Consider the following 27,285-nt stretch of genomic DNA (forward strand, 5'->3'; position numbering starts at 1 on the left):
TATTCAAATCATTTTGCAAATACTACATGTCAGCAGTATTCCCGATTACCCTACCTATCTCAGCATCATCAGCAAATAGCTATATGTCACCTGTCAAATCCTTCCCAATGTCATTAATGTGCAAATTGAATAACAGTAGACTAAGGACTGATCCTTGTGGTACAACACTGCACCTTAAATTTTGCATTTTGCAGACTCACATATACCACTTTTTGATATCTGTCAGTCAGCCATCCTCTTATCCATGCTAATATTTTATAATCCAAAACCATATTCTCAAATTTATGCGACAGTATTCCATGCTGTATTCTGTCAAAAGCTTTATCAAAATCCAAAAGTATCATAGTCTATCCATTCCTATTGTCTAGCTCAATGATAACATTTTTATAGAAGGTGAGCAAGTTGCTAAAATATGACCTTCCCTTCATAAACCATGCTGTTTATTACAAAGTAGAGATTCTCTGTCAACCTATTTCTGAATGCAAGCTCTAACCAATTTTTCCCCAAATTTTACCACCACTCCTGAAAAACTGATTGGTTGATAGTTGGATAGTCTTTACACCACCCTTGTGCAATGGGATTGCCATATATTCTTTCCACTCCTTTGGAATCTTCCCTATTTTGAGACTCGAATTATATAGCTTGGTCAGAGGAATAGCCATTCATCTCAACACTCTTTTAGCACTTGTGCTGATATCCCATCAACAACTATTGCTGAATTCTTATTCAGTTTGTGCAACATCTCTAATACCTCCTCTTCATACACCTGAGTTTCTTCATCCAGTGAAGACGTAGAAGTTAACTCAATGTGCATACACCAGGTTGATAACTTTTACCAAAATGAGTACTCAGTTGATCAATCTCTTCTGCATCTGTCATCCTCACACCATCTGCATTCACTAGAGTTATTCTTTCATATTCATTCTTTCTTTTACTTGCAGCATATCAATAGAATTCTTTGGGGGTTGTCTTTAGCTTGCAGAGCCAGTTTCTTTTCATACTCGGCTTTCTATACAATAGTTATGACTCTTCTGCACGTGCTGCTTATAATTTTCATAACAGACATCATTCTTATGAATGCTGTATTCCTTCCACATCAGTTTTTTTCGTACAAATCTCCTGCTTAATAAGATTACACATCCATATGACTCCTATCCTATTTCTTTCAACTCTCGGGACACATTCTGATATTGCATGATTTAAGTATTTTTTTAAATGCTTCTCATCCACTGTCCGTATTCTTCCCATCCAGAACTGATACCATTGTGCTGAACTTAATATGCGGCTGAGTCATAGCATTATAAAGAGAGATAATAACTTCCTAATATTTACTTGTTAGTGTGTTTTTCAACATCCAAGTAATCCTTTGACCATTTTCTAACTTTTTCAATATGCCCTCTAAACTACAAATCTCTGTCCACCATAATTTCCAAGTCCCTATTCTCATCAATTTCCTGTAATCCATTACTATGAATGTGATACACAGTATTTAACCTTTTCAACCCAAAGTGTTTAATCTTGCATTTTGAAGCATCAAATTGACAATTATAATTCTTTGCTCACAATGCCAGTTTATTTAGATCATCCTTCAGAATAGCTACATTACCTCCATTATTATAATAAATTTAGTTTAATCCTTTATCCAAGTGTGAGCAAACAAAGTTTGCGCTTGAAAGTATCTTCAGGACTGGGGTAAGATAGTACAACACTGGGCAACTCTTTGCAAAGGTTGAGCAAGCTAACATCACTCCTATCTCAGTATCTCCCATAATGCAAAACACATCTCCTTGCGGATATGTATAATGTTATGCATTAAGGGAAGGGCAACTACCCAGACTAGTTTCGACCTTTATTAAGGTCTCTTCAGTGGGAGCCAGGTCCAAGTGGAGATACCAAGCAGAAGCATTGGCAAGGTCATCTCTATCATGTACTATCTTACCCCAGTCCTGAAGATACTTTCAGGCGCAAATTTTGTTTGCTCACACTTGGATAAAGGATTAAACTAAATTTATTATAGTCTAACCAAGTGAAAAATAAACTTTCAACATCTTTCTCTAAATCCAGAGTAATTTAAAAAAAAAAAAGGTTGCACACCGTTTGGCAAATCCTATAGGTAGAGATGACCTTGCTAATGCTTCTGCCTGGTATCTCCACTTGGGCCTGGCTCCCACTGAAGAGACCTCAATAAAGGTCGAAACTAGTCTGGGTAGTGGCCCTTCCCTTAATGCATAACGTTATACATATCTGCAAGGAGATGTGTTTTGCATTATGGGAGATACTGAGATAGGAGTGATGTTAGCTTGCTCCACCTTTGCAACGAGTTGCCTGGTGTTGTACTATCTTACCCCAGTCTTGAAGATACTTTCAAGCGCAAACTTTGTTTGCTCACACTTAGATAAAGGATTAAACTAAATTTATTATAGTCTAATCAAGTGAAAAATAAACTTTCTACCTCTATTATTATTATTATTTGATAACATCCAGGGAGTCAACAGACTCATCATAGGAGGCCCCCACTCAACCAGCAACATGCTTATCATAATGAGCTTGGAAGTTATTTACACTACCTGCATTCACAGTGCATTCAGGTAATGCATTTCACTCACTAATAACTCTAAACATAAAAAAAATCTGTTACTCACACCCTTCTTCACCACATCTTTATACAACTTCCAGTGATGTCCTGTCATTCTTTCCATCTTAACATCCACTCGTTTTATAATTTCTTCTGTATTTATCTGTTAGAATTTCTTAACTAACTTGAAGATCTCTATCTAATCTTCTCTTTTCCTCCTATCCACCAATTTCTATAATCCACATTCTCTCAAATGCTCTTCATAACAAACACTACAGAGTCCTGATATCACTTTGGTTATTTGTCTTTGGATCCTCTCTAGTGTTTCTACATCACAATGAAAACTAGGTGAACAAATCTGAGCACAATAGTCCATATGTGGTCTGACCAATGACTTATATAGAGACACCACCACTTCCTTATCCCTATATGTCAATGTACTTTTTATCGTAGCAGCAATACGATGTGCAGTCTTTGCAATATGTGTAATGTTCCCCCGGAACTTCAGTCCACCGTCTCCCATCACTCCAAGATCCCAAATCTCATCCACTTCCTGAAGCACAGTGCCACCAATACAGTATGTAGCCTTTTATCTCTGTATCCCAAAGTCTAACACTGTGCATTTATTAATATTAACACTGTAACTCCACTCATTTGTCCAATCTAAACATCTATTCAAATTTTCATGTAGAAAATTAACATCAGCACTACTCCTGATAATTTTACCTGACTTTGCATCATTAGCAAGCATTTGAAGGTCCCCAGTCAATCCACATGAAATATCATTAACAAATGATTTAAATAGTAGGCACCAAAGAACAGAACCATGAGTAATGCTACTGGTCACCTTCCTTTTCTCAGATATAACTTCATCATACACAGCTTACTGGTATTGTTCAGAGAACCAGTCTCCAATCCATCTAATCAATATACTATTTCAGTAGTTCACAAAGTGTGCGCTGCGGCACCCTGGGAGCCGCAGCTTCCTCACAAGGATGCCGCGATTACAAAATTTTCATAATTTTATTTCCATTTTCAATTCAGTGTGATAGGACTCGACATCTAGCAGACCTGGTGCAAACCAGTAACTCACTTAGTAATAATTGTTTGCAGAAGCCTCTACAAATGGTTACTAGATGGCGCTCTACAATAATTAAGTTTCTCGATTGTTTTAGTAGTTTCTCGAACCTTTCTTGGTACTTTGTGTTCATATATAAATAGCTGTCGGTTTCATGCAGTCTTAGTGTTGAATTAGTTTTCGGAGATTTTATCAACTGAATATTGTTATGATTTAGTCAAGTGAAGTTTTTGAAGTATTTCTTCTCGTATGCATTTTTAAAAATGGGTCAGTTTGTACTAAACAGTAATAAGTGTTGTGAGAGAGAAAATAAAGCAGGCACACTGTCAAATAGTGGCAAGAGTGTGAAGAAGTGTAAATATCGAAAATATGATGACAGCTATTTGGACTTTGCTTTTACGTTGACAAAAGTCAATGGTGAAGGGAGGCCATAGTGTGTACTGTGTATGACAGTTTTTAAATGGCGTTTCAACTTGCATGCTACCAAGTAATTTGAAACGGCATTTAGAAACCAATCATCCCAGCATGGTTAGTACATCTCGTGACTACTTTACTAGAAAGTTAAAAGAGTTAAATTAACAAAAAGGTAGTTTTTATAAGCAGGCGTCAATACTAAGCAATGCTTTGCTAGCATCTTACAAGGTGGCACATAGAATCGCAAAATATAAGAAGCCTCATATCATCACATAAGAACTCATTCTACCTGCTGCTGTAGATATGGGGAACATTATGATTGGTGAGTCTGCTGGGAAGCTGCTTTCAAAAGTGCCTTTGTCCAATAACACCATCAGTCACAGAATACAGCATATAGCAAAGGACTTCAATGATCAATTAATTGAAAAAATAAAAGGGAAGGAATTTGGGTTGCAGCTGGATGAGGCCATAGATAATAATAATAATTATGCTCACTTGATTTGCTATGTATGGTTTATAGATGGTAATAACATTGTAGAAGATCTTCTCTTTTGTAAAAGTATCACTGTTGGTGCTATGGCTCAAGACTTGTTCGAGATCCTTGATACTTTTATATCTGAAATAATTTGAAGTTGTCTAAGTGCATTGGTGTCTGTACTGATGGTGCTCGTTCTATGTCTCCAGCTGTTATGTAGGATTGCAGGCACTTATTTGAAGCAAAGCCCCTGATGTACTGTGGACTCATTGCGTTATTCACAGGGAAGCACTCTCGTCAAAATATCTGAGTCATTGAACCAGGTCTTAGAATATGTAGAGAATGTAGTAAACTTTATAAAAACTTGGCCGTTGAAGGCAAGGTTTTTCAAAAAACTATGTGAGGATATGGGATCCAAGCACATGTCTTTGTTCTACTACAGCACTTTGCAATGGTAATGTTTTGTCTCGTACGTTTGAACTGTGACAGGAAATTTATATTTTTCTTAAAGAGGAAGACCAAAAGTATACCGAAAATTTTGTGAATCAAGATTTTTTGGTAAAACTAGCATACTTATGTGATATTTTTGAAAAGATGAATGCTCTGAATTTCTCCCTGCAGGGATGCAACATTAACCTTTTAAAGTCGATTGAGAAAATTTCAGCTTTTATAAAAAAACTAAAACTATGGAAAAGAAAAATGAATGAAGACAGAGGCAAAGAATGTTTCCTCTTGTTGCAACAGTTTTTGACCTCCAATGGAGTTGATTTCTCTCGAGGTATGAAATCCATTTTTGAACAACACTTATCACAGCTTATCACCTGGTTTGAGAAATATTTTCAAAATGATAATATCGATAAATTTGCATGGATTCAAGATCCATTTAATACCAGTGCTCCATCTGAATTTACTGCTGCAGAAGAAGAGAATCTTATTGAGTTGTCTTGCGACAATATGTTGAAAACAAAATTTAGCAGCATGGAATTAACTGAATTTTGGATATCAGTAAAAGATGAATATCCCCTTCTGAGTGAAAAAGCTCAGAGAATTTTAATTCCATTTGTGACTTCTTATTTGTGTGAAGCTGGATTTTCGGCGGTCGCTGTGATAAAAACTAAGTATCGAGCGAAAATCAATGTGGAGAAGGAAATGAGGGTGGCTGTGTCCAGTTTGATTCCAAGATTTGAGAAAATGTACGGTGATCAACAGGCTCATCCATCCCACTAATAATAATTAGTTGAATTTGTTCAATTACTTTTTTTGTGATCTTAAATACGTTTTATTTATTTTTACCTAACCCTTTAATTTAATTTAATTTAATTATTCGCTATTTCGCAAAGTGTACTTGTTAGAATTTGACATAGGGCACCTTGGGAAAACCTAGATTCAGCAAGGGTGCCAAGAATCGAAAAAGTTTGGGAACCACTGTACTATTTATTCCTATCCTCTGCGGCTTGTACACTGGCTTATCATATGGTAATTTATCAAATGCTTTTGCAAGGTCCTAGAATATCACTGTATATGATTCTCTCTTATCTAACACATTTGTGACCTTATCATGAAAAATAAGCAGATTGCTAAAACAAGACCTGCTCTTCACAAACCCATGCTGACCATCATAGAGATAATTATGTCCATCAACCCAATCCTGTATTCTATTTCTTATCAACTATTGTTCTCCTCAGTTTTGCATCATCATCCCCCCCCCCCCCAAATCTTTCCTTATATCATCATCATTATCATCAAATTCCTGACATGTACCCTCAAGGGGTGTACAGGATATGATAGTGTTACATGAAAAATTTACATCATTATTAACTTCCTATCTACAATTTTCCTCTAAATCAATCTGCCATCTGTTACGACTCCAGCATTATCAGATCTTATATTTCTATCTTCTAAGGCACTTTTTACTTATCAATCCACCTATATCGTGGTCATCCTCTGGATCTTTTTCCTGCTAACCTGGCAGAGAACACTTGCTTTGCTAATCTTTCCTCTCCCATTCTGTTTAAGTGACCATACTACCTGAGATTAGCTCAGGTTGTATGAATTTGTTATATTCCCATGATTTCTCAACAGTTTGTCGTAAAGCGAAAATCAGATTCTGACAGCCTCTATTTAGCCTGCATCTAGCTTGTTCTTCAACGCTTCTCTTCCACAATCCTTCTTAATATGTGTTGCCATTGATGCCATCTGTTCATACCTCTAATCTTTCTCAAGACTCTCATATCTGCAGTCTCTAGTCTTTGGTCAAGTGTTTGACTTCTAACCTAGCTCTCAGATCCATAAGTTAAAATTGGTTTGAACACTGTCTTGTATACAGCTAATTTATTGTTTTGACTAATTTCTCTCTTATTCCATATAAGTTTATTTGTCTGACTTCCTACCATACCAGCTTTATTGATTCTGTTGTCTATTTCCATATTTAATTTACCATCTTCACTAAAAATCATGTCTTAAGTAGCTGAAATGTTTTACTTGTTCTATAGGTTCTCCAGTCACAATGCTTCTGCCAATTTTCATTGTCTTTGTCTTGTTATTGGTGACCTTCATACCATATCTATTACAACAGTTATTCAATTTAGTCAAGGAATCTTGGAGACTTGTAGCGGATTTATTTAGAAGTATAGCATCATCCGCATAAAGCAAATAGCTAACATCAGCATCTCCAATTTTGATATCAGGTTTAATACCACTTTCTTGCATAATTGATCCATATAAATAATTATTATTATTATGGGTATCTCCATGGAGTCAGTAGACTCATCGTGGGAGACCCAAATTAGCAAAACAATATCTGTCATATCTCTTCTTGAATTCATTTACAGACAAAGAGCTCACAACTAAGTCAGGCAATGAATTCCACTCATTCATCCAAATAATGAAAAACAGAGGAGATAATGTACATTTACATCTTTGTCTCACACCAGATTTAACATTAAACCATCTTCCTGTAGTTCCTTCAATTCTAACTGCTGACTTACAACTCAAATAAAGACTAAGTATTGCTTGATATAATGCCCCACTGAAACCATGCAACTGTAGAGTTTTGAATAGCTTCTCTCTTGGCACCTTGTCATGTGCCTTTTCCAGATCTACAAAACTTAAATACAGATCTTTGTTATATTCCCACGATTTCTCAATAGTTTGTCGTAAAGTGAAAATCAGATTCTGACAGCCTCTATTTATCCTGAATCTAGCTTGTTCTTCAATGCTTCTCTTCCACAATCCTTCTTAACCGTTTCTCAAGTATACGTGCATAAGAGGAGAGAATGGGAACAGTAGAAGAGAGGGAATGAGAGGGAGTTGTGTGAATGATAGAAGATGAGAGAATAGGATAAGTGCAAGAGATGGAATGAGAGAGAGGTATGGGAGTGATAGAAGAGGTGAGACTGGTAACAGTAGAAGAGAGGGAATGAGAGAGAGAGAGAGTTATGGGAATGATATAAGAGTAGAGAATGGAAACAGTAGGAGAGAGTGAATGGTAAGAGGTGTAATGTATGGAGAGTTATGGGAATGATATAAGAGGAGAGAATGGAAACAGTAGGAGAGAGGGAATGGTAAGAGGTGTAATGTATGGTGACTCAATGATCCCCTGGTGTGCAAGATAGGATGCGTGAGAAGAGTTTGCCTGGAGTAACAATAGAAAGTATGGCTATGGCAATTAAGAGGAGTGAAAGGGGATGAGATGATTGTGATGGTAGGAACAAATGACTTGAGAGATAATGTAAATTGGCAAGTGAGAGATATGAGATTCTTGCTTGAGATAGTACGAAAGAAGACACAGAGAGGAAAGATGGTGTGCGTGTTGCCTAGGTATGATTGTGACAAGCAGAGCAGAAGAGCAGTAATATTGAATAACATAATAGATAGAATGTGTCAGAAGAGAGGATTAGAATATGTGGATGCTTAGAGAGCATTTGAGGACAGAGAGGAATTGTATGCGAGAGACTGCTTGCATTTAAATGAGGAAGGACGTAGGCATCTGGAGAGATTGCTGTTCTGAATGAGTCAGTGTGTCAATGCAGGGAAACTATATTTCCCAAGGTGGATGGTAGCAGGGGTGGCCTCTTGTGGGAAAGGATACTTGGAAGAAGGGGGACAACATCAGGTAGAGCTGAGCCCAGTGGAGTCTAGAGGGGATAATGCTGGGAATAGAAATAGTGGCATTTTTATGCTTTATACTAATGCCAGGAGTATCCAGAATAAAGGAGAGGAATTGGTGGCACTGATAACATCAGCCTGGCCAAAAATTATTGGGATCACTGAGACATGGTTGACAGAAGAAGATATAATGACAGGAATAGAAATAGCAGGGGACAGCATTTTTCAGCAGGTTAGAAAGGGAAAGTGTGGTGGTGGTGGAGTACTGCTTATGATAAGTGACACCTTATGTCCTCTAAGAGTGGAGGCTTTGGAAGACAGTGACACTAATGATTTTGAAAGCATATGTTGTGAGGTAGAGATAGGCAACACAGGATATTTAGTAGGGTGTTGCTACAGACCAAGGAGCACAAAGTGTGGGGACCAGGAGATGTTGAGACAGTTGAGCATGGCAAGTGCAAGAAGAACGATTGTTATGGGAGATTTTAACTACAGCAGTATAAATTGGGGAGAGGAAGATGCATGTAGCAATAAGGTGGTGTGGGTGGCTAAAGGAGTGGGATTGGCTAAAGGAGCACGAGGTGGCTAAAGGAGTGGGATTTACAATTAAGACAGGGTACATGTGGAATTACCAGGCTGGTAAGTATGACAAGCTTAGGTGTGTGCTTGGCTCAGTGCCATGGCATGTAAAACTGCAAGGGTTGGATGTTGATAGTGCATGGGAGGTGGTTAAAAAGTGTTTGCAGGAGGCAATGGTTGACTGTATACTAAGAGTCTGAATAATAAATCAAGTAGGAGTTAAATGGATGAATAACACTATTAAGCTTGAGCTGCAAAAAAAGAAACAATTGTGGAGGGAATTTAAGGAGAAAGGTGACCAGCAGGTGCAGGAATAGTATAAAGCTCATGCCAGGATGGTAACAAGGGTAGTAAGAAAAGCAAAAGCGGATTACGAAAGAAAATTGGCTATGCAGGCTAAAGAGAATCCCAAACAGTTTTTTCAATATGTTGCAAGTAAAAGGAAAAATGTTCATGGTAGAATGATCTTAAAAAATGCTGAGGGTAGGGAGGTAACCGAATCAGTCGATATAGTGGAATTACTGAGCGAGCACTTTGCAAGAGTATATTATCCAGGTGGTGACATTGCAGGAATGGAAGAACCAACAGCTTATACTAGAATTGTGATGAATGAAGTAGAGGTAACTAGTCTATTACAGAACCTCAATGTCAATACATCTGTGGGATTGGATGGTATACCAGCTCGTGTCGTACGTGAAGTGGCTAAAGAATTGTCAGTGCCCTTGACCATTTTGTTTAATTTGAGCCTCGGGTCTGGGTCAGTCCCAAGGGGGTGGAAAGAGGGGAAAATAGTTCTGCTGCATAAAGGTGGTTCCAAGGCTGCTGTTGAAAATTACTGGCCAATCAGCATAACAGGAATCATTATGAAGGTCTTGGAGAAAATAGTCAAGAGGAAACTACAAGATTGGATAGAAGAAAATGGGATACTGTATCGGGGACAGCATTGTTTTGTGAAGGGTAGGTCAAATACCTCAGTAACTTGCTCACGTATTATAACACAGTGACGGCTGAACTGGATAAGGGTAATGGGTTTACAGTGATTCTACTGGACCTTGCTAAGGCCTTTGACAGGATACCACATGGAATTCTAATCAGTAAATTGCAGCATATGGGGATGGATATAGGGTTGGTGAGATGGATAGGAGGGTGGTTGACGGAGAGATATCAGAGAATAGTTTATTCAGGAATAGAGTCCACAAGACGGCCTGTGACTAGTGGTGTGCCACAAGGATCTGTTCTTGGACCACTGCTGTTTAATTTGTTCATTAATGATATAGAAAAGGATCTGAGAGGAACAGTTCATTTGTTTGCAGATGATGCAAAGTTGGGTAGGGCAATAGTGAATGCAGATGACGTTAAAATTTTGCAAGATGATTTGGATAGATTGGAGGTCTGGGCTAAGGAGAATGGATGTCAATTTAATGTGGCAAAATGTAAGGTTATACATTTTGGGGTGAAAAGATTAGCAGCAGTTTACTACATTGGTGGAACTGTACTCCAGGAAATTGATGAGGCATGAGATTTAGGAGTGTTGGTGGATAGGGAGTTGAAGTTTAGGGGGCACATTGCAAAAGTGGCCAGATCAGCTCATCAAATCACTTGGTTGCTGAAGAATACGTTGACAAGCAGAGACAAGCAGGTTATTCTTCCTCTGTATCGGTTTCCTCTCCACCTCCTCCCCCATCAAGAAGAAACCTAGGTTTCTTCTTGATGGGGGAGGAGGTGGAGAGTATCCAGAGGTGAGTGACCAAGATGATAGCAGGTCTGTGGAATGAACCTTATGAGAACAGGTTGAGGATTTGTGGGTTGCAAAAATTGGTTGATAGGCTGAGGAGGGGAGATATGATTGAGACATTCAAATTACTGAAGGGTTTCTATAAAATTAATTCAGAAGATATTTTTGAAAACAGGGCTGGTTGTGGAAGGACTAGAGAACATCCATGGAAACTGGACAAAAGTGTGGTTAGTAAAGGTGTTAGAGCTGGGTTCTTTACTTTTAGAGTGGTGAATGAGTGGAATGTGCTCCCAGAGTCTGTGGTGGATGCTGTGACAGTGAATGAGTTTAAGGCGAGGTATGATAGATACTGTATGAATATCGAATAGTTGTGATGAATATGATTTGGGCCTCCCTCGATGAGTCTAATGACTCCCTGGAGTTGCCCGTAATAATAATAAGGGAATGGAATTTCTAGAATTATTGAGGGACAAATATCTTAGGCAACATATAATAGAAGGAACAAGAGGTTCAAGAGTTTTGGATTTGGTCACAGCATCAGAAGAGTTGATTATAACTGAGATGACATCTCTCCCACCAGTTGGAGAGAGTGACCATGTGGTTTTGACTTGGAAGATGAATAGACATGCAGGAGTATCAAAGAGATGGGAACATATGTGGAATTATAAGGGAAGTGATTATGATAGTCTTAGACATCAACTTGGGGATGTTTCATGGAGGGAGGAATTGGAAGGCCAGGATATCATTAATGCTTCGGAAATTGTGAGGGAATATTTATTAGCAGCAATAGTAAGCTGTATTCCACAAGTGAAGAAGAGGACACAATTTGGTGTAAAGTGGATGACAAACAATATTATGCATGTGAAAAAGAGGCTATGGAAGATATATAATCAGACGGGTAAAGAGCAGATGCATGAAGAATAAAGGACACAGGCCAGGAGAGTGACTAGTATGGTAAGGAAGGTAAAACTGGAATATGAGAAGAGATTGGCCCAACGATGCAAAGAAAATCCTAGGGAATTTTTTAGCTATGTGACCAGTAGGAGGAGAAATAATTGTGAATGAATGATACTGTGGGATAAAAATGGAAATAGAGTAACTGATGCAGAGGACATAATGGAATTGTTCAATGAACACTTTATTGGTGTATTTCATCCTGGAGGAGTAAATTTTAATACTAGATGGATAGGGCAGGTTTAGAAGTACAGGAGGAGAGTGTGTTCCAGATGCTGAGTACTCTGGATGCCAGTAAAGCTGTGGGACTGGATGGTATTTCACCACGAGTTTTGAGAGAAATGTGCTCAAGAACTGACAGCTCTGTTGACCTGGCTTTTCAATGAAAGTCTGGCTATGGGAAAGGTGCCCAGGGAATGGAAGGAAGGTAAGATAGTGCCATTGCATAAGGACAGAAGCAGACTGGAAGTGTCTAATTATAGGCCAGTTTGTATGTCATCAGTAGTTGTTTAGATCTTGGAGAAATTAGTGAGGAACCATATTCAGAATTGGGCAGATGAGAGTAATGTTATCTGTGAGAGTCAACATGGTTTTGTGAGGGCTGCTCTTGTTATAGTAATATGCTAGCCTTTTATAATAAAGTTACAAGAGTAGTAGATCAGGGAAAGGGATATACTGCCATTTTCTTGGATTTAGCGAATGCATTTGACAGGGTGCCACATGATAAGCTGATATTTAAATTGCAGCACATGAGTTTGGATGTCAGGTTGGTCAACTGGATTCAGGATTGGCTGTCCGATAGATATCAGAAGGTTGTGTATGGTGGGGAAGGTTCAAGGAGGCAGAGGGTTACAAGTGGGGTCCCACAGGGCTCAGTACTGAGACTTATATTGTTTAACCTTTATATCAATGACATTGTCAGTGGATTGCAGGGGGATATTCAGTTGTTTGCAGATGATGCGAAGCTGGGAAGGATTATTAGTAATAGTGCAGATGCAGCAGCCCTGCAAGAGGATTTGAATAAGCTAGATAGATGGGCAAATGAATAGGGGTCGGTTTAATGCAGCAAGATGTAAGGTCTTGAGGTTTGGGAAACATCGATGGGATGCTGCATGCTCTATGGGAGGAGTTATACTGGAGGAAGTAGGGGAGACAAGAGATCTGGGGTTGATGATTGATAGAAACCTGAAATTTAGGGGACATATTGCAAAGGTGGTGAAGGTAACACAGAGGATTGCTGCAATAATGAGAAGGATGCTGACCTGCAGATATAAAAGAGTTATCATTCCATTGTATAAGACCCTGATCAGACCACACTTAGGCTATTGTTCTCAGATTTGGTCCCCAGGATTTGAAGGGGATAAATTAACTGCGGAAAGGGTACAGAGGCGGATAACAAAGATGGTTTCACCATTGTACAATATTAGTTATGAGGATCAGCTGAGGGAATGTGGACTGCAGAGTTTGGTGGATAGAAGGAGAGGTGATATGATTGAGACTTTTAAATTGTTGAGAGTGGTTAGAGGGTTGACACTGGGGAGTTCTTTCGCTTGGTTGAACAGTGGAAAGGAGTGATGACAAATGGCCATCCCAGGAAGTTATGATAGGAAACTGTGAGAAAGAGGGTGCGGAGTGGTTTCTTTGCATGGAGAGTGGTTGAACCATGGAATGCATTGCGTGATAGAGTGGTGAGAGCAAAAACGGTCATTGAGTTTAAGGAGTGGGATGATAGACTTTGTGTTTCTTACGAGGGACCTCCCATGATGAGTCTTGATAGACTTGTGTTTCCTAGTTAGTACCTCCCGTGATGAGTCTTTTGACTCCTTGGAGGCCTAAATAATAATAATAATAATAAATCTTACCAGGAAACTCATAAAAACATGTTTATAGGTTTTATATATAGGTTTTCAGTCTCAATAGAAATTATAACAGGTTAGGTTAGCTAGGTTAGTTTATAATGAAAAAAGTAAGGAAAGTACTTCTTTTGCACTCAGTGAAATCAGAAATCATTATAAACTAACCTAACCTAAACTTTATCGGTTGGAAATCATTATAAACTAACTTAACCTAACCTAAACTAACCTAACCTAACCTAAAAGGTTAGGTTAGTTTATAACGAAAAAAGTAAGGAAAGTACTTCTTTTTCACTCAATGAAATCAGAAATCATTATAAACTAACCTAACCTTTATTGGTTAGGTTAATTTAGGTTAGGTTAGTTTATAATGAAAAAACTAAGGAAAGTACTTCTTTTGCACTCAATGAAATCAGAAATCATTATAATCTAAACTAATCTAACCTAAACTAACTGGACGTTGCATGTCGAACCAGAGTGTAGTTGTAGTTTGCCATGGGCAGATTAACGGGGATGAAAGATAAACATTGTTGTGGGCCGAGCTTAATGATTGCGAGTGGATTAATGGGAATAACAAATAAAAGTTGTGTGGGTAGATGAATGGGGATAATAACATTTATCTATTATAAATGCTGTACCTCTTTCTCATCAATGGAGAAAAACACTGATCAGTTTCTCTCGGATTTATGTATTATCCTCATTCATCTGCCCACAACAACTTTTATTTGTTATTCCCATTTATCTTTAAGCAATCATTAAGCTCGGCCCACAACAACGTTTATCGTTTATCCCCATTAATCTACCCACGACAAACTACGACTACACTCTGGTTCGACATATGACATCTTGGTTAGTTTATAATGATTTCTGATTTCATTGAGTGCAAAAGAAGTACTTTCCTTACTTTTTTCATTATAAACTCACCTAACCTAAGCTGTTATAATTTCTATTGAGAATGAAAACTTATATATATAAAACCTGTAAACATGTTTTTATTACATTTACCAGACTCCTCTAGCAATCATTCACTTTAACTGGTAATTATTAATAATAACCGGATTTATCACTTTAACCGTAACATATGTACACACACACACACACACACAATGCAAGAGTTAAAAGCAAATGTATAAAAATGCTGATGAATATTTGCGTATGTATATTTATACACTTATACACTGAGTTAGTTTTGCATTAGGAACCCCCCCCCCTCCTGATTTACATATTCAGCATGATAACGAAGTACCACGTGATATCAACATCACATGTGGCTACTATAAATATGTACACTTATCCTCTGTATGTAATCAGTAAATGTTTACCAGTATTTTGGAAACAGCCGCACTTGTTCTTGCTCCCATGTAGTATGGACCATGTATCAAGGATGTACCAGAACTGGATTAACCATGAACAGACATCTGGCAGAAAGACTCACATTGGTCAGCCACATGTGGTTGATCCTAGAGGTTTGCATTGGGTGTCATGACTGGTATCTCAGCAACGATGTGCAACAGTCAGACAGCTCAACCAGTACAATAGCAGGGCAGCTCGATCCATTTCCACATGCACCATGTGTCATACTTTGCTTGGAGTTCCACAACTGGAGACCAAAAATGGTAACCATGATGACAGCCAGGCATTGCAAACAATGCCTTGCACTGAGTAACATTGGCAATGGACCCTCGACAGATGGATGAAGAAGATCGTCTGGAGTGATGAGTCCCATTTCTTGCTGCGCCATGCTGATGGCTGAGTTTGCATTTGGCATAAACAGAATGAAGTCCTATCCTCTGGTTGCACAGTTGGGGTTCAACACACCGATGCAGGTGGTGTTACGGTCTTGGAAGCTTTTTTTTTATGACACGCACTAGGTCCGTTGGTTATTATCCCACAAACACTGAATGGTGAACACTATATTGACCTGTTAGCAGACCATTTCCATCCATATCTCCAGGAGGTCTACCCTTACTACAATGCCATCTCTTACCAGTACAATGTACCTTGTTATCTGGTTCATACAACTACTGAGTGGTTGAAGAAACACGAATTTGCCACATTGCCATGTTTCCCAAACTCTCTAACTGTATTCCAATTGAACATGTGTGAGATATACTGGAATAGTGCAAATTTTGTTTGCTTACACTTGGATAAATGATGAAACCCAGAATATAATTCCTGCCTGCCTGGTTGGCCAAGTGGTTAGCATATCTGCTCTCCACCCGAAAGGCTGCAGGTTCGAATCCCACCATGGGCATGGATGCTGTGATTGTCTGTGAAAATACTAGTGGTGGTGGTCGGTGGTAGATGGCATTGGTGTAGATGATGATGGTAGTTACAGTTGGTGGAGTGATGGAGACAGAGAGTTGTAGAGTAGATACCCTCCCTCGATGAGTCTTCAGACTCCCTGGAGGTGTTATGTAATAATAATAATAATTTCTTGGCATTTTAATTTGTAATATAACCAAGTAAAAAACCTTTCAACATCTATCTCTAATCCAGAGTATTTTAGTAATAAGGCATAACACCTTTTGACTACTTGGAAATATGACTTCTGCAACACTTCAACCATTGTATCATTTCTGGATTCTGTCTCCAACTGATGAGACCTCAATAAAGGTCCAAACTAATCTGTGTAATGGCCCTTCCCATAATGAATACCACTATACATGCCTGTAAGGATATGTGCATTGCATTATGGATACCCATAATGCAAGTAGTCCAGTTGTGAAGTTACTTCATATGGAAACTTTGTTTGCTTACACTTGGATAAAGGATGAAACCAAGATAATTTCTTGATATTTTCAATTTATAGTATAACCAAGTCAAAAAACTTTTGGCATTTAATACAACATATTTATTAACATTAGGGTGGTTTTTTAAACATACTGCAGATTCTATGAGAGAGTCTTTCAAGTGTGTATTTGTTGTGGTGAAGCATAGTAGTTTTCTTCCATTTAATTCTGTACAAGGTACAGAACTAAATGGAAATGACTGACCATATTTATGGCAGCAGATGCATTTCTTGTGTTTTTCTAGGAGGATCTAGCAGTGGTGGTGGTGGTCGGTGGTAGATGGCATTGGTGTAGTTGAGGTCAGTTGGTGGATTGAGTGGTGGAAACAGAGTCGAAGAGTAGGTGCCCTCCCTCAATGAGTCTTTGGACTCCCTGGAGGTGTGAAATAATAATAATAATAAAATAATAATAATCTTTGTAGATCTTTCAGTCTGACCATAATATGATAAATTGTGGGAACAAGAAACGAGGAAAGTTTGTGTATGTATCTATCTATGTGTAGCCATGTGGCCAAATAGAGAACACATCATCATTGTATCTTAGCCAGATAGAAGGTTTGAAAATAGAAAATTATAAACTGACTCTATCCCTCAGTCAGTTTATAAATGGTATCATTCCAAGTAAAGTAGCCAGAATCGGTGGTAAAATTAAAAAAAATTAATTATTATTATTATTATTATTAGTCAGGCCTCCATTGAGTCAAAAGACTCATCGTGGGAGGTCCTTTATAAGAACATAAAGTCTGTCAAGACTCATCGAGGGGAGGTCCACCCCCTAAGAAACACAAAGTCTATCATACCACTCCTTAAATTCATTGACCATTCTTGCTCTCACCACTCCATCAGGCAATGCATTCCACGGTTCAACCACCCTCCATGCAAAGAAACCACTCCTCACCCTCTTGCTCACGGTTTCCTTTCGTAACTTCCAGGGATGGCCTCTTGTCATCACTCCTTCCCGCTGTTCAACCAAGCGAAAGAACTCCCCAGTGTCAACCCTGTAACCACCTCTCAACAGTTTAAAAGTCTCAATCATATCACCTCTCCTTCTTCTATCCACCAAACTCTGCAGTCCACATTCCCTCAGCCAATCCTCATAGCCAAAATTGTACAGTCCTGAAACCATCTTTGTCATCCATCTTTGTATCCTTTTCACAGTTAATTTATTCCCTTCAAATCCTGGGGACCAGATCTGAGAACAATAGTCTAAGTGTGGTCTGATCAGAGACTTATACAACAGAATGATAACCCTTATATCTCTGCAGGTCAGTGTCCTTCTCATAATTGCAGCAATCCTCTGTGTTACCTTCACCACCTTTGCAATATGTCCCCTAAATTTCAGGTTTCTATCAATCATCAACCCCAGATCTCTTGTCTCCCCTACTTCCTCCAGTATAACTCCTCCCATAGAGTATACAGTATCCCATCGATGTTTCCCAAACCTCAAGACCTTACATTTTGCTGCATTAAACCGACCCCCATTCATTTGCCCATCTATCTAGCTTATTCAAATCCTCTTGCAGGGCTACCACATCTGTACTATTACTAATAATCCTTCCCAGCTTCGCATCATCTGCAAACAACTGAATATCCTCTTGCAATCCACTGGCAATGTCATTGATATAAAGGTTAAACGATATAGGTCCTAGTACTGAGTCCTGTGGGACCCCACTTGTTACCCTCTGCCTCCTTGAAACTGCTCCACCATACACAACTCTCTGATACCTATCAGACAGCCAATCCTGAATCCAGTTGACCAATCTGACATCCAGACCCATGTGTTCCAACTTAAATATCAGCTTATCATGTGGCACTCTGTCAAATGCCTTCGCTAAGTCTAAATCATAATGATATCAGAGAGAAAAACATTTTTTAGTAAATTTAAAGTATTAGAATGAGGAATATTGGTAAATAGAGATGTGCCATCAAAGCTTATGGTGATATCATTATTATCTAAACCTAAATTTTGGATTAAAGATTTGAAATGAGTGCAATTTTTATATAAGATGAAGAAGAATGACATGCAAGTAGGGTTAAGGATTTAGATTGTTTGACTAACTTAAAAGAGGGGGCATCAGTAGAATCTACTATGGGATGGAGAGGGTTATTGGGTTTATGAATTTTTGGTAATCTATATATCGGGGGGGGAAACTAAATTGTTTTTTTATTATTATTTCAAGATGCCAGGATGTGACATTTTTAAGAAGCATTCTTTATTGTTTTGTTTTGAAAATGGGTTGGTTCATAATCTTGTAGTTTATTAGTAGTGTGGTTTCTGAGCAACACATTCATTTTTCAATTATATTCACTAGTAGTTGACCACAGTAGCATTACTGTTATTGGCTCTAGTGATTATTATGCTACTGGCTTCACATACTGGGAGATCTGCAAAGGTTTCTTATGTTCTTCTGCTAGAAGAACATAAGAAATACATCTTATGTATCATCATAAGAAATACATAGCAAGTCTGTATTTTTTATAATGCACAGAGCAAATGGAAAGAGGGTAAAATTGTTTCACTTCATTTCACAAGAGGTGGGCAGATGGATAAGACTGAGACTACAAGTTATTGACCAATCTGTGCATCTGGCGTTGTGGTGGTTAAGGTGTTAAGAGGATAGTGATTCAGAATTAGATTGATGATAACTGTATTCTCTATGATGGTCAGCATAAGTTTGTTAAGGAGAGGTCATGTTTTAGCACTGGTGAAAAATTCAATGGATTTTTGAAAAGTTTTTAATAGATTGCCACATGACAAGTTGGCAAATAGAACCAGATGGGATTGAATAAGAGATTAGTGAGATAGATAGCTGATTGTCTGCTACATAGGTATCACTAGGTTATGTATGGGGAGGTGGAAGGTGCCAAAATAGGAAAATCACTTCACTAGCCACGTGCTTCAGGAAGTCTATTTTTGGGACCATTATTTTAACTTGTATATTATTGATATTGGGAGATACTTAATTGGAGATATGCATCTGTTTGCAGATGATGCAAAGTTAGGAAGAAATATGAGTTGCAGAGCAGATGTTATGACCTTATAGGAGGATCTCAGTAGACTGTGTGAGTAGGCAAGTGAGCAGAGCTGTCAATTTAATGGGAAAATTTTGAAGGAGATAGAAGAGAAATGATCTGGAAGCAATATGGATAGAGACTTGAAGTTTAGGGGTTTGTTAAAATTGTGAGAACTTCACAGTGAAGGCAGAGCATGACCTTGACATGCAAAAGCAAAGAGGTTATGGTTCCATGGACTACTATGGTCTCCTAGTTTTCAAGGTGATGAGGATATCCTGGAGAGGGTCTGATATACTATGTTGTTGAAATGAAATGTGGGATATGAAGATTGAGGGAATGCAATTTGCACGACATTGTGAATAGATGGAGAAGAGAGGATATGATTGAGATGTACAAGTTGGTAAGGAGTCATTATTAGATTAGTGCAGAGAGATTTTTCATAGAGGAGACTGGAGTAGAACAAGAGGCACTCCCTGGTAAGCCTAAGGAGGATGCAAACAAGGGAGTGAGGAACAGGTACTTTGCATGGAGAGTGGTTGGCGAGTGTAATCTATTGCCCTGATATTCAGTGATCTTTTCTGAATGAGTGTGGACCTCCCACAGTGAGGCTTTTTGAGGCCTGATGTATGTTAATAATAATAACATACATCAGGCCTCCAAGAGAGTACCTACAAGAGTTGGATCCTTCTATGATTGAGGTATACACATAGATGCTTAGCTACTGGTGCATTTTGCACATCTTCTGTTCATAGTCTTATGCTGAAATAAATTAACTTGCTCTCTCACACATCAGTAAAAACAGCAGGTGTCACTTAACTCTTTTTTTTTTTTTATCTCTGGTCCACACATGAAAGGCTACAAAACCTATAGCACACTAGCCATATGTGGGTCAGAAGAATAGAAGAAAGGAGGATTCTGTTCACATTTTGTGAAGAGACTCCTCCTTTCTAGAGACTGTTTTTAGTTCACAACTGTGCACTAAAATAGTTCAATATTACACACATTGGTTGTTATGAACTGTTTGGTATGTTTGTGAAAGAGAATATATGAGTGCTTGGCATGAATGCAGACCACATTACCACTGAACATGATAGTTATTTCTCATATGAGGTTTCCACTCCATTGCTGGCTCTCACTGGGTCATGTAAGGAAGTTGCTTAATCCATCATCACGCTCTTCCTGCAACTTTTTAATGTGTATAGATGCCCATGTAATAATAATAATAATAAGTTTCTTAACCTGACTCAAAGGTAGATAGTAAATATGCCAGATGTGCCATAGTATGTTAAGCTTAGCTAATCAGTGTTTATATTTCTAAGGAGCAACATAAACTTTATTTTCAAAAAAATCCTAAACAAAAAATATTATTATTAGAAATATATTCTTAATCAGAGGTATCATGATTTTACTTATTTAGATGTCTGAAATGTGCTGATGCTCCATGTCAGAAAAGTTGTCCAACTCAGCTAGATATCAAAGCATTTATCAGCTCTATTGCTACAAAGGTATGTAGATTGTTGTAGGAATACATATATGTATTCTTTCTTAACTTATTCTTTCTTTCTTTTCTTAACTTGTGAGCACAGTATTCAAAGTGGCCCATAAGTCATGAAGGAGTTTAAACATTTAATAACTTTTTTATTTATTAATTATTCTTATTCTTTTTTGTTATAATGAAATACAGAACCTGAAGTTTTTTTATTAGTTATGAGTTATTCACATTTTAAATCTTCTCCCCCCCCTTTGTGATTTATGGACCACCCTGTAGGAGATCATCTTAGCAGTTAGTGCCTGTCACACCAAATTCAAGAGTAATATTCTCACTATTACTACAGATAATACATTCTGCTTTCTTACTACTATTCCATGAAAAAAATTATTCTTTACTCTTGCTTATAAATTTAAGATAGGTATTATATATCTTATATAAGATAAAATATGGAATACGAGTATGGTAATTCCATGAAAAGAGGACTGCTTGAGGAGAGTGTGTAAAAAATCATGCTTCTTAGGCGCCAAGATTAAGGATGTTTGTGCTATAAGGATTCAGGGAGGGAAAGTGAAAGAAATGATTATTTTGGCAATATTAATGATGATCTAGCAGATGACAAATGTTGTATGTGAGAAGATATGAAAGAATTTCTGAAACAAGCAAATAAGAAGAGTGAAAAAATAAAAGCCATGAGTCTGCTACCATGGTATGATAGAGGCAAGCTGAGACAAAGAGTTATTTTTATAAAGGAGTCAGTGTGCAGGTTGTGCAGGAGGAATGGTGTGGAGATAGTGGGTATGTAGAGTGAATTTGATGGATGAAAGGATTTCTGTGAGGAAGATGGTTTGCATTTGAATGGATTTGGAGTCCTATGTCTTGCAAAAGTGTCGTTCATTGAAAGATTGAAAGTGCAGAATCAGGAAACTACAATGTTTGGGGGGGGGGAAGTGTGCAAGTAAGTGTAGGTTCAGGCAACCTTGAGGTGAGTAAGTGGTAGAGTGTTCACGTGACTGCTGAATGTAGCTCCCCAGGTTCTTAACTTTAGTGGGATAATCAACACAAGATGTAAGGAAAGTTGTGGAATGAAAGGGGGAGATATTGCAATTTATGTATATTACTGCTAGAATTATTTGGAATAAGGTAAAGGGTTTTTGGTATTTGTTAGCTCAACTTGGCCAAAAGTTATAGGCATTAATGAAACTTGGCATTAACATTAATATAGGCATTAACATCATCCTCTATCATCCCAAGGATGATAGAGGATGATGTTATCACAGGGATAGAATGCAATGGATAGAAGGACATGGGAACAGAATGGGAGGAGGAATTTTCTAATTGTAGCAGAAAACAAGTCGAAGTACATCAGGAGGATAGAGATGCAGAAGGCATTGTATTTGAACCTATCGGTGTGAGATAGAGACCAACCGAATGAAAAAATATATATTTGGTTGCTGTCATAGGCTAGAGGGTATAAAATAGAGCTAACATAGATAGCATGCATTGGCAAATTAGCACATTGTAGTTCAAGTAATCACTATGGGGATTTTAACTGTGGGGACATAGATTAGAAGGAGTGGCCAGAGGGAGGAAAGTGAATGGAATTTATACAACTTCTAAGAGATTACCAAAGACATCATTGTAATGGAGGAGAGATGAGGTTTGAGAGTGCTGGATCTAGTCATAGTATCAGAAAAGTTAACAGTAACCAATTCAGTCATACTGCTTCCTCTTGGAAAAAGTGATCATGGGATCTTGACCAGTGAAATTGCCAGTTATGCACAATTTTCTGTTATGAATGTACACTGATATATGTGAAATTACAGGACAGGTGATTATGACAAGCTGAGGAGTCAGCTTACAGGAGTGGCATAGTATAAAAAGTTGGAGGGGAGAGAGATATTGGCAGTGCATGGGAGGTGATCAAGAAGTGTTTAAAGAAAGCAGTATCAGACTGAATACCCAGAATCATGTGGATAAATCAGGTATCAGTTAGATAGATAAACAGCATCATTAAGAATGCATTGCAGATAAGGAAAAAGTTGTGGAAGGAATATAAAGAAAAAAGTGATCAGCATTTTCATGACCAGTACAAGCGTAGACAAGAAGGATAACTAGTATGGTAAAGAAGGCCATAGTTAATTATGAGGGCCAAAAGAAATCCTACAGTTCTTTTGTTATGTGGAAGATAAAAGAAAATTTACCAGATGGGAGAACAGAGGTTGATGAATTGGAGGTGCTTGTGTAAAGAACCTTAACATGTTCACATTAAGGTTCTTAATGCAAACCCAGCCATGGCATTAGATGGTATATTAGCCCATGTGTGATAACAGTGTGCAAGGGAATGGCATCTCCTCTGAACTCTGTTTAATTTAAGCCCTCATTTTTGGGAAAGTGCCTTTATTGCATAAAGGAAGCACTAAGACAGAATACAGCAAATTATAGGCCAATCAGTACCTCGGGAGTGGTGATTAAAGAGAAAAGGAAAATAAGTTGGTACAGAATTCACGGCTGGGTGGAAGGAATGTGATACTTTATATCAGTGCTCTTTTTTTGGTGGTATGCAACGGTACACAGTACTGGCACCTTTTAAAAGTTTTTAAAAATTTGCAATTTGTTGACAGCAAAATGTATTATAAATATTCTGGTAGTTGGTACTGTGTTCACGAATTGAATTTTCAATTTTGATTACTTATAAGCTGGTACCCTGCTTTCCTGTTTCATAGGTTGGTACGCAACCGGAAATAGGGAGTTGTGTTCACTTCCGATTGCTTCCAACATCAGTTTATCAGTTCTATGTTCACTCTGCAACAGGCAGGTGTTCATGTGAATTTTGAATTAATCTAAGTTAAATCAGTGCAATCATTGTTCAAAATGAGTAAAATAAGTAGTTACTTTATGCCGATGAGTAAAAAAAGGAAGGCTGAAGAAGCAGAAATTGTTGAATCTACTTGTGATCCTGTAAAACAGAAAACTAGCGCCGAAAATACACTTGGTGAAGAGGATCACAAAACCAAGACCAAAGATCCACATGGTCAAAAAGAAGCAGATTCTGATAATGATTGGCCTGAATGTTGGACGCTTTTGCAGAAAAATGACTTCTGTAAGAGAAACGAGTGGCTGTATGTCAAGAATAAAATGTTGGGCTGTAAAGTGTGTCGTGATGTCGGAAGTCTTGCCGTCGATAAACACATGGGAATGAAAATTTCAGCGGAGTAGGCAAATGGTAAAATCAGTCATTTTGGAGAATCTCACAAGCAACAGTTAATGTCATTAAGAAAAAAGATTTACAATCATAAGGAGAGTGCAGCACACAAAGCGTGCCAAAAAATAAAATCGGAAGCAAAAAACAAAAGAGAAAACATTAGAAAAAGTTCTCCCAAATACTTTGTCTCATAATAAAGACATAACAGGAAAAGTGTTTCGAACCGCTTACAAGTGAGGAGAAATCAATCATTTAATAACTTTGAAGACGAAATAAATTTACAGGAACTTAATGGCCTAGACATGGGATATATTCTTCATTCTGCAAATGCTTGTATTAACATTGTGAGCCATATTGCAAATGAAATGAGAAAAACCCTAATAGACAATATAGTGAACTCCAAGAACAAAATATCGTTACTTATTGATGAATTGACAACTGTAAGTAACACAACAACATTGATTATTATTTTTTGTGTAGTTCTTCCTGAACTTTTGGCTCCTGTGAGTCTTTTCCTAGAGATTTGATCGAATTATCAGATGTAACTGCTAGAGGAATTCTAGACTCTTTAATTAGTCATCTTGAGTGTTTATGATTATCTGAAGATTACTTAAAGGAGTATTTATTGTCTGTAACTTGTGATGGTGCAACCGTGTTGTTTGGTGTGTGTGTGTGTGTAATGGTGTAAGGAGGCTAATGCAAGAGAAGTTTCCTAGTGTTATTTTCTGGCATTGTGCTAGCCATTGCCTTGAATTGTCTGTTAGTGACAGTAACACATAAACAATGTGGCATGAGTGAATTGCTTTAAGAGCTTCATGGACAAACTTTATGTGACTTATCATGCTTCACCTAAGAATGCTAGGGAACTACAGGAATGTGCAGCAACTCTAGAACTTCAACTTCTTAAAATTGGCAGAATTTTAAGCACTCACTGGGTTGCATCTAGCTTTTGCACTGCTTCTGCAGTATGGCAAGACTTTGAAGCTCTCATCCATCACTTTCTGGAGGCAAAAGAAGACAGCAGAAGAAGCAAAACAGATCGCTTTCTTTATGAGGGCCTTTTAAGAAAAATAATGTCCTGCAAGTTTGTTCTTGATTTTGGCCTTATGTGTGATGCTCTCCAAGAACTTAGTGAACTAAGTCTAGATTTACAAAAAAGAAATATTGATTGTTCAAAGCAGATAGGAAGATAAAGAATACAGTTCAACTTTTTGAAGAAAGAATTGAAAATCCTGGTCTGTACTACAGTATTTCTCTTCAAAGTCAGAAGAATATGAAGTTCAAAGGGATTGAGCTCCACAAAAATAAAAGACACAGTCCTACAATAAGTTCATCTGCTTTCTATAAAAGTATGAAAGAAGCTGTTGGAAAGCATCTGCTTGAAGGAGATGATGCTGATTATGTGCTAAGATTTTAGATTCCAAATATTGGCCAAAAAATCCTGGGAAGCATCTGACATTTGATGAAGCTGAAATTACAAAGTTAGCACACAAATTTCACTTAAATGAAATAGAAGCAGTTCGTGGTTTCCATGAATATCTTCAAGAAAATAAAGTGCCAGACATATACTACTTCCTCTAAAGCACACTTTGGGCACAATTGCAATATCTTCCAGTGAATGTGAAAGGGATTTCTCTCAGATGAATCTTATAGTAACTTCATCTAGGTCATCTCTGCTTGTATGGACAACTTCTGCACTGATCTTCATCAGGATAGTAGGACCTCCTCTCACTCAGTTCAACCCTAGCAAATATGTGGACTTATGGCTGCTCCGAGGTTGTCATTCTGCAGTTGATCCCAAAAGAAAGAAGCAATCTAGAGATGATGAGGGTATATCAGAGGATATGTTAAAAGTGTGGAAGTTATTGTAATAACATCTTCATGGTGAGTACTGGCACTTTTTTCCCAGAAAAAAAGCACTGCTTTATATGGGCAACATGGTTTTGTGAATGGCAGGTCTTGCCTTTGTAATTTGCTTACTTTTTTATAATAAAGTGACAATCGAGTATTTTAGTAATAAGGTTTGACACCTTTTGACTACTTGTATATGGAAATATGACTCCTGCATAAAGGAAATAGCTGCTCAGTGATATTGCTGGACTTTGCAAAGGCATTTGACTGGATTCCACATAGAACTCTGTTGCATAAATTAGAACAAAAGGAGATGGATATAAAGTTAGTGATTTGAATTAGAGGATGGCTGTTGTATAGGCTGACCATACATACCGTTTTGAATGGGACAGTACTGTTTTTTTCATATTTCCTGACCATCCCATCATTTTAATAAAAATGTCAATTTTGTCCCATTTTTAATAAAAACTATAAATATTTATAATAATAAATATTATTATTCATAACCTATAATTGTATATCAATATCATGGATACCAGTAATTTGTATAACTATGGAGTCGTATTGTTCGATACTAAATATCGATACCTGCAGTGATTTATTCAGAGAAAATAAAAAAATACATGTTTGCAACACATGCCGTCTGTTCTGCTGTGGTGTTAGTTTTGTTTTGCCTGTATGCTAACCAGTGGCTTTGTTATTCAATGCCGGTGGTTTAAATTTAATATTGTTTAAAGTTTTAAGTCTTATTTTTGCAATGTCAAAGAGGGAATGATGTTTGCAACATCCTTAGAATGTCAAAGAGGAGAAACTGCAGTTTAATGATGATCTCCAGATCATCATTAAAACTGCAAATTTATTAAAATTAAAATTAAAACTCAAAAATTTATTAAAAGAGTATACAAATACTTCGAGACAGCACTTTGAGACGAGATCACAAGTTGATGGAACTGAACTGTAGGGAATTAATGAGGCCAGAATTTGGAGGTGATTGTAGACATGAAAATGAATTTCAGGGGACATATTGTGAAGGTGGTCAAAACTGCACATCAGATTATGTGGTTTTTGAAGATTAACCATAGGTTAAAGAGGCTATTATTCCCCCTTTATAGGGCTTTAATAAAGTCACATCTAAACTACTGCACACAGATCTGGTTGGATTCC

General features: G+C 37.7%; 1 protein-coding gene across 1 annotated transcript in view; it reads left to right on the top strand.

Moving 5' to 3' along the window:
* su(r) (dihydropyrimidine dehydrogenase su(r)) overlaps positions 1-27,285 on the top strand; it is a 413,031-nt gene that overhangs the window by 56,166 nt on the left and 329,580 nt on the right. Inside the window, exon 4 of the mRNA XM_090408491.1 lies at positions 20,994-21,081. Coding sequence (XP_090264617.1) covers positions 20,994-21,081 — 88 coding nt within the window. The remainder of the gene's footprint in view (positions 1-20,993; positions 21,082-27,285) is intronic.

This window comes from Typopeltis vanoorti, chromosome 18 (assembly GCF_054136105.1).
Source record: "Typopeltis vanoorti isolate ZY-2024b chromosome 18, IOZ_Tvanoo_1.0, whole genome shotgun sequence".
NCBI classification, from domain to species: domain Eukaryota; kingdom Metazoa; phylum Arthropoda; class Arachnida; order Uropygi; family Thelyphonidae; genus Typopeltis; species Typopeltis vanoorti.